Here is an 8,786-nt window from a genome sequence, read left to right as displayed (position 1 = left end):
CTTAGATTATTCAATGACCTAGTGAGTGTACTAAAGGATTAATTTGTCATGTAATATATGACAATGTTACTCAACGTACTACATCCCTATTTATTGTCGTCGGTCTTAAGTAATGTAAACTCTGTAATGTTTCTAATCTTAATGTATTTATATATTATTCTTATTTTAATATGGGTAATACCATGTGTGTTTGTGATCCTTCTTAATGTAACAAATACTATAGTGTATGTTTTCTTCATATTCCTACTTAATTTTAAAGTACCAGATGTGTGAATTTAATATTCGTTCACTATTACAATAATAATGTACTACAGAGGCACATGTATCCACAAATGTAAACCTCTTGTAGGCACTTTGTACAGATTGGTAGTAAATCGTAATTAAACTTTTCCTTTGGCAGTGTATACAAAATGCCAAAATAAAATGGAAGGGTATGTAATGAAATCACTTGCTGCAAAGTGTGTATGGATATGTGTATATTTTACAACATATGTATATAAATATCTTTCTTGTAAATTACAACATTCATAACAAAATATATTATTCACACAACACCTAATGCTCATTCAACAATACCACATTTACATATTTTATTTACATTTTATATCTATGAGAATTGTTATGTTCATTCTTACTACAGGTTATACATCTATGTAATTTGTACCACAAAATAAGACAGTTGTCACCATGAATCAGCTTAAGTAAATGGTAAAAAACTGGCTTAATGTTTTGAAACTGTTGAGACAATAGCTACAATACAATAGCTCTGAACATACATACTAATTGTTCACACAAAAAAATATTCCACCTTACATATTTAAACATACAAAAATAAATATATTCATACAACTATTTCAGATTCAGTATAACAAATTATTTCGTTTCGAACACTCTTGATAAATAATACGGTGCAAATACAAATAATGAAACTAATGTTAATACATCAAAACCAAAAATAAAAATAAACAGCTGCTCGATACTAGTAGTAAACTATCAGCGCACAATATAACATGTAGAGTGAAACAAACATTTTACGTATATCTTTTAAAACGATTCACAATGAGATACGGCCCATAATAATATAATCTAAGTGCAAAGTTATAAGACACTGCATGCCAATTACACTGTTACATTATATTGATTTAAGTATTTCACAGCATACACAAACATAAGGTTTTTTTTTTCTGTTGGCACGGAAACTGGCAACTGGGCACTTGTCTGTATAACTGTATCATTTCAAACATCTTTCGTCAAAATAGTACGCCAATTTTCTATGTTTCAATTGTTTATTGGACTAGAAAACAAAAATCTATAGGCCTAACTGTAATCTTTATGAAATCATTTTTGTTGTTAATATCCTTCTTTAAAAATGGGAATTTACCTGTACTGTTTGTGGTAATTTTGGCTTACATGTAAGGCTATTGTCCATCAATTGTTTACAGTGTATTATCAGGTTCCCTGATTTCCATATTCCTAGGATAACGTGGATCTATTATTTCCGGTAGAAGGCACGTCATGTAAAACTGTGTCAGTTTGTTGATCATTTTTTCTTTCCAGAAACTGTTCTCTCTTTCAATTTGTTGCACTAGTAAGCCACGTGGTGTCCAAAGGACGAAATAACAGTACTTACGATTGGTAATATGCAGTTGTCCCTGCACTTGGTACATGTAAGCATGTCCTTTCTTCAGAAACATTTTACCATCCACAATGTTACAAAATGTTACTTTTTTCTGTTCCACTGCTTCTTGTGGAGACATTCTGGCAGCTACGGCAGGACATTTTACTTCAAGGATACCATCATCTCCAACAAGACCGTCAGGTGTTGCTGCCAGCCATGGGTGTTCCTTATCGACGAATAAGCCACAGCGAGCCACCTTCTTACCAAAGTTCACTTCAAAATCCTGAATGGCGCTATGCTCATTTTCCAATCCATACCTTGTGGCCTCCGTCCCTGAAAACCTACTGTACAATATACTGACAACGGATTTTGCTCGCTTAGTGGATTTCTTCATGTTACAGATTCTACCGAAATTTGATGCTGTCAGTCGCTTGATTCTTTCTGATTTCCAGAGAACAGAATCATTTTGCCCTTTGGTAGCGATTTGTAGATTTTCTCGTTCTTCATCCGTTTTACAAAGACTAGCGAGAAATTCCTGTGTCTGTCTTGCATATTCGTCTGGTTCCATGTCAGGTATGCGTTGTTCTACACAGCCATAATCCTTGTCAGGACCTGTCACATACAACTTTCTGCGCTTAAATGTTTGTGGGTTTGTCAGCCTCCTGAGCTTTCTTTTCTCTGATGAACGTTCCTTGCGCTGTATGTGAGCTTTAGTGATGTTTCCAGGACTACTGTTTGTTAAACCTTTATGGATAAAGGACTGTGTTTGAGGACCTGAATTAAAAGAAATTACAGAGAGCTCGCTTCTTGTTTGGTAGCCACCACTCAAACAAAAGTTTACTCGTTTACTTGAAACATGCTTGCAAACCACATTATTGAAAGACTCTGCTGTATTAGTATTGACATTATGTAAAAGGCTTACAGCATGATGTGCAACAATGTTTCGAGCTGCTATTATTTCTGACCATATACCTGCCTCTTGAAGAGGCGGTACAAGGTTTTCCTCGTTTTCTTTCAATCCGCTACAGAAATAACCTCTAATTGCGCATCCTGAGTGGTCACCAAATACGTGAAATGGACCATTGTAAATGTCAAGTTTTAACTCCTCAATTTTTCTGTGAATTGGAAACTCTTTTTGAGCACGCCTATGCTGCACAGCTCCGGTGACTGCAGCTCGAAGGCGGAGTTGTTTGTCAGATACAGCCTTTCGTAGAACAGGAGAAACGGAACCAATTTCGTTTTTCGTCTTTTGAGCAATACAACGTATCCTTCGAAGGTAATTTCGCAGTATGTGGTTAGTACATTCAATTTTGGTGATTGTAAAATTTGGACCATATGGCTGAGCCTTCACCAACTGGGTCATAATGCTGCTATCGCCATCTCCTGAAAATGTTTACAACACGCTACGTACTAATGTGATAAATGTATAGGTATTTATTTATATACGAAAAAAAATACAAGGCCATGTTGCAGCGTTTCGAAAATAATGAGTTAAATTTATCAGTTAGTTTCCAATGTAATGAATTGAGAAAATTCATGACTCCGTGAAATGAAACTGTGAACAAATCCTTAGAAGCTATTTAAATCTACCACGTATAATTCGGCCGCATACATTATTTTGTCATTCTTTATCTCATTTTCGGGCAAAAAATTGGCGTTAACTTATTTAGAAATATTGGAAAAAAACTGTTATGTTTATTGGTATGACAATACTTTAATAAAACGTTTAAGGTGGTATTGTTAAAACTGGGTGATTTTTCTGTATAGACAAAACATTGATTAAAAATTATTGTTTTTGAAGGGCCGTTAAACGCTGTAACAAGGCCTTAAACAAGATAAGACTTCAATACTCTATTTCTCACAAATATTAAAACTAAGGCCGCATACTTTACAATATTTTTGGGTCCTTTTTTCGGCTAAATGGAAAACTTTATACCTTGCATACCCTTTAAAAATATTCCTAAGAACCATACCAAGACATAAATCTGCAGTTAAGCCCTCAAAGAAGTACATATATTAACATAGTGGTAGGCTCTGAATTGTATGGCTATGCTATTTCTGGGGTATGAAATACAAGTGCAAGACAACATTTCTTTAATTAACACAACTACTTACATACAATGGCTCACTGAAAAATACCTACAGAAAACTACCAAATCATTTTTAACTCGAAATGGCCACATATGCACGTTCTTCTTGTAGGCATATCAGAGCGCTCGGTTACTGCTCTGAGGCTAACTATTTTCATATAGTTCACAATATTTAGTACCTACTCTTCGCGAGGTTACATTAATAAACATTGTAGAGCTAATACCTTTCTGTATATTTAGGAAGTAGCTGTTACAAAAGCGCTACATTTCAGTTCGTTACAATATGCAGCATTGTATGAAAACATATGAAACGTGCGACGTCGGAAATAAAAACATTAAATACCACACGGCATTGAAATTATTTCGAAAATATACTATCGACACAAATACATAATAATTAATAACATCTGAAATTAACTGATCACCTTGTGACTCACCAATCAGCTGATGATATTTCAGGTTATGCATGGAAACACTGCATTTGAAACCTTCCACTATGATGTCAGATTCCATGGCATTTGAAGACTTGTTCCAATTTTTGAAACAGACGTGGTCCTTTGGCGTCTCATTTTTACTGTTTGCTCGTGAACATATGCAGCAGTATCGATTCCTAGTGCTTGCGAAGATAACTTTTTTTGTTTCTTTTCCTACTATGCAAGCCTATAAGAAAAAAAAAAACATATTTAATCTGTTCGCTGTAAAACTTAATGTAAGGTAACGAACATTGTATAATCAGGATAATTACATTATTTCGAATGTCTGGCATTATGCCAATAGGCTCTAAGTATATGGCTCTATGCCGGTAGGCCTAAAAGACTTTCATACTAGCAAACAGGTCTATCACAAAATAACTATACAATGTTTGCACTTATAAAGAATTTAAATTGTCGCATTTATCTACAAAAGAAGGAAATATTAACAAAATAACTATTACGTGTTGTTCACACTGTCATGAACTTATTTTAGTTACTAATAATACATAATTACTGATATAACACAGATTGCCTACAAATTATTATTCAACACGCAATAAGATTACGTAATACACAAACTTACCACCCCAGAAAGAGCATCATATTTGTTTCCATACGATCGTTTACACCAAGCTCCATCAGTGACAACTGCTATGAGAGGAACTCCGTCGACATCCACACTGCCATTTTCTACTGCCAATCTTGCTTCTTCTTTGCCAGCGGCTTCCATACTTTGACATGCGACATCGTGTATAACAGAAGATAGGGATTTTTGACATTTGTTGAAAGTCTCCTTGGCCATGCAAGGCATTTCCAAAGTTGAAGTTATGTCTTGTAACTGTGTAAAACTTTGGCCCGTTAACAACATACTGTTCACCCATGCCATGTTACAGTTGACTTTATTTGTTTGGGGGTCCTCCGAGAAAATAGATTCAACAGTACCACACATATTACACTTGAAATCAAATTTACTTATCATTCCATTTTTATGTTCTTTTATTAATCGCATATTTTCAAACGAACACTGAAACACTTTGTTATGTTGGCTGATGCGCGACATTTCTTTGAATAGAAAGTCAACATCAAACAGTCGACGGCCTTGTATCGGAAAGGTTGATGATTCAGAGCTGAAAGTTTTTTTAGGAGAGGTTTGTTCGGGTGAAGATGCTGGTGACGAAAGTTTCTCCACGCCTTCAAGAAGCTGAGCGTAGTCACTTGTGACCGATTTTGACTCTTGTTCCGTGTCTGAAAATATTCCAGTAACATCATATTCTTCTGTAGGATAATCAGTAGTTGTGACTTTCTGCGGTGACGCCAATATTTCGTTTGTCCAAAACGAACAACCTGCTCCATCGATGTCTACTTGATCATGTGAAGCAGTATCGCCGGGAGAGGTGGAACACCTAAAACAAAACAAAATTAAAGATATGATTTTCCTTGAAATAATAATCAAATACGCTATTAAAATTGTAAACAACTATTATTGTTGACATAATTAGTAGGCTAAAATTAATAATATATTTCATTAATTATGTCGCAAAGTTTGGCTCAATGTTCCAATTGTGAAATTACAACATTGCTGTGTAAAACAAAAATACCACGTCTCAGAATATTTTAATTATATAACCGTTAAAACAAAATAATTTATTAACTGTAGGCGTAATGGAAGATATGTTAAACAGTATTTGAATACAGCAAACAACAACACTTCCAACCGCTCAGCGATGGTAACAGTAAAAAGCTATAAACAAATAATATTTTGAAAACGCTCACATAAGTTATATACAATTGTTACTAGGTATAACCCTTCAACTTTCTTTTAACATAAAATGTAACCACGCAACTGAAGTACTATTTATAAGTGTTAATAAAGATCTAAATTTTAATCATAAGTAATTTAAATAAAAAATGAAAGATTATATTCTTTTATTTCTTCCATATTCCTATGTTTGTAGAATACTGTTACCTACTTTACAATTTGCTAACGAGTTTATCGGAAGAATGATTTGATCCGTGTTGTCTGCAGCCGAAAGCCGATGACCTGACCACTACGCTACCATTTCTTATGATAGTAGTTGAGTTAGACATAATATTTAGGTTGAATTTAAAAGTATGTGGACTGAAAACACTAATATTATATTATGAAAAAATACCGCCTCATAAATTGAGCGCGAAATCTTACAAATTAAATTTGCGAATTAATATGTTTCACTATTTCAATTATTGGTTTAACAAAGTTAATATGTAGTTTTCTACAGTTTACTGATTGAGATGTTTCATCAAATTGAATCTGTGAAAAATCGTAAGTAATAACGAATATTCACTGATTCCGATGTAGAGTCAATTAATTTTCAGTTCTCAGTCATAAAATGATGGAACGTATTTATGTAAGCTATTATAAATACATACACACACGACATTTAAGAGAAATGTGTCAAGAACAGGCATATTACTTTTTTATTAATTTTCATTCAGTGCAGAAGTATTTGGAAACATTTAAGGAAACGTTTCATGAATCTCATACGGGAAAGCATGCTATAAAACTATGCAGTAATGTAGTGGACTATTTTATGTATGTGTATAGGCCTACGTAATATTCATATACAGGTATTCATGCGTTATAGACGTTTTATCCGTGCTAGAAAAGTAAGAGAGACACCTTCTTTCGGCATTTTGCCCTTTAATTATTCTTAAGTAATTGTTGAAAAAAACTATTATTCAAACCTTGCTGGAGACAACGTTATGTAGCAAGTCTCACTGTCTGTCTGGGTTTTCCTTTCAACAGCATTTTCTATATTCCCCGCGTGTTTGGATGTACTGAAAGACTCATGTGAAGTATAGTTGGAAAACCTTGTTTCATGGTTTTTCACGTAACGCAGCCTGTGAAAGAAAGAACATTTAAATTTAATACAGCTTAAATGGATAGTAAAGGAATATAAAAAATTATGCTATATAACCTTTTCAACTGAAAGTGAAGGCTTACATGTTTCTTAATAAATGTACAACACACTTACCTGCCGTCAACTAAACGTAAAACTTTCCCTTTGTTCCATTTCCTTTTCTTTCGAACTGCATTCAGACGCAAGTGACGTTTTTTACCTCTTCTTTTGTCTTCATTCAAAACTTGCTTTCTCGCAGATTCCATACCTTTGTAAATCAAACCTTTCTAAATGGGTATAAAGGCTAAACGTTCTACTGGCACTTGACGCGAGTCAATTCACCCACACACATTCACAAGTATCAGAGCACGCACGCAGGATGATGGATGTACGAACTATTATCTCGCACCTCGCACTGTGCCTCTGTCAAAGACAGCTACTGCCCTAGACTCAGGTTAGCGACACGCAGCAGCTGGGCACTCCCCCTACCAGACGGATCTTTTCCCCCCGCATACCCACCTTCCCGCCGCTCAAGGCTACTTCCCCTCCTGGACTGATAGCGGCCGAGCGGAGCGCGTGGTGGCGCCACTTCGCTGGAGTGTCTTACTGGCATGCAGTGCTTTAGAACTGCATCGTAGAACCATCGATTTTCATCTACGAAACTATATTTTTTTATCACGCGACGCAAGACAAAGGTGCATTCTACGGGTCTATAATTTTCCGAAGCCCGGGAAAATGAATCTTCTTACCTAAATCTCGCCGCAAAAAGTGCCGTTTTAGCCATTTTCACAGTCAAAACTTACCTATTAGTAAGGGAAAATAGAACGTCTCACTATTATAGGCCTGTAAGCTGTTCCTTAAATGCTTTTCGTAGCCAAACCGCAAAACAATACGTGGAATAGTTTTCGAATAAAAGCCGGATTTCCAAGGCTCTGCACGTCTCTGCGCTCTCCAAGTAGGCGGCGCCCTTAAGGCGCGCAAGTGCTAAAAAACAGACAGCCATGGGTGATCTTCCAGTAAGTCAGCGACTTATTAAAATCTTTTAATGAATTTAATTTCCTTCCTTTCTCTTTCTTCTCTTCTACTCCTAGTTCAACCCATTTTGTGATAACACTTTTAAATTCATCTGCCTACAACTTCGTTCTCAAATTTCTATTACTTAAATTTTTTTATTGCACAAATGAATATCGAAATCAGGTCGTTTTTCTTCCTCTGAAATTAGTAGTTCTGAATCTGTATTCACTGATGAATGAAATGTGGATGCCTTACGACGCATGAGCACCTTACTCTGACGCGGCAGTCGTTGCTACAGTTATGTTGCCCGCGTGAAAGGACAGGTTTAAAACAGCGTGTTTCATTGTCCTCGGCGATCGCTCGGCGACTAATTGGACGCGGCGATTTGCAATAGTAATGGAACAAGTAGCTTTTTCTTTTGTCGCAGAGATAAAAATTGCTCGTGTGCATGGACCAATTACAAAGCATTGGTTTCAACAAGAGAGACGTTTTTAAGTCGCTGCGACAGAGCAACAGAAAGTCGCCCGTGTGTTAGGGCCCTTAGGCTTTTCAGGCAGCATATATTTAATTAAATAAAATATTTTTAATTTTGTGCTGAATTTGAAGAAAACATTTTTGTGTTGGTTGGGTTCTTGACTTTTTTGGCAATTAGCATTTAAATTTCTTACAAAAATGTGAGAAATGTGTAAGGAAAAATTACTGTTTGCTTACG

The 8,786-nt window shown here is 35.5% G+C and overlaps 1 protein-coding gene across 3 annotated transcripts; it reads right to left on the bottom strand.

Annotated features, from left to right (window-relative positions):
• Positions 1-808: 808 nt before the first annotated feature.
• On the bottom strand, positions 809-7,468 carry LOC134533335 (uncharacterized). Of its 3 annotated transcripts, XM_063370850.1 has the most exons (5): positions 7,196-7,468; positions 6,906-7,061; positions 4,765-5,584; positions 4,146-4,368; positions 809-3,001 (listed from the first exon to the last, which is right to left on the bottom strand). In XM_063370850.1, exons 1-5 carry the CDS (start codon positions 7,324-7,326, stop codon positions 1,437-1,439), a joined length of 2,895 nt encoding a protein of 964 aa, XP_063226920.1. In that variant the 5' UTR covers positions 7,327-7,468; the 3' UTR covers positions 809-1,436. The 3 variants fall into 3 exon arrangements, with proteins under 3 accessions (XP_063226920.1, XP_063226921.1, XP_063226922.1); XM_063370851.1 differs by lacking the exon at positions 809-3,001 and having other exon boundaries at positions 3,926-4,368; XM_063370852.1 differs by lacking the exons at positions 809-3,001; positions 4,146-4,368 and having other exon boundaries at positions 4,396-5,584.
• Positions 7,469-8,786: the final 1,318 nt, after the last annotated feature.

This window comes from Bacillus rossius, chromosome 6 (assembly GCF_032445375.1).
Source record: "Bacillus rossius redtenbacheri isolate Brsri chromosome 6, Brsri_v3, whole genome shotgun sequence".
Lineage (NCBI taxonomy): Eukaryota > Metazoa > Arthropoda > Insecta > Phasmatodea > Bacillidae > Bacillus > Bacillus rossius.
The sequence above is the reverse complement of the archived record's forward strand: the minus strand, read 5'-3'. Positions and strand labels throughout refer to the sequence as shown.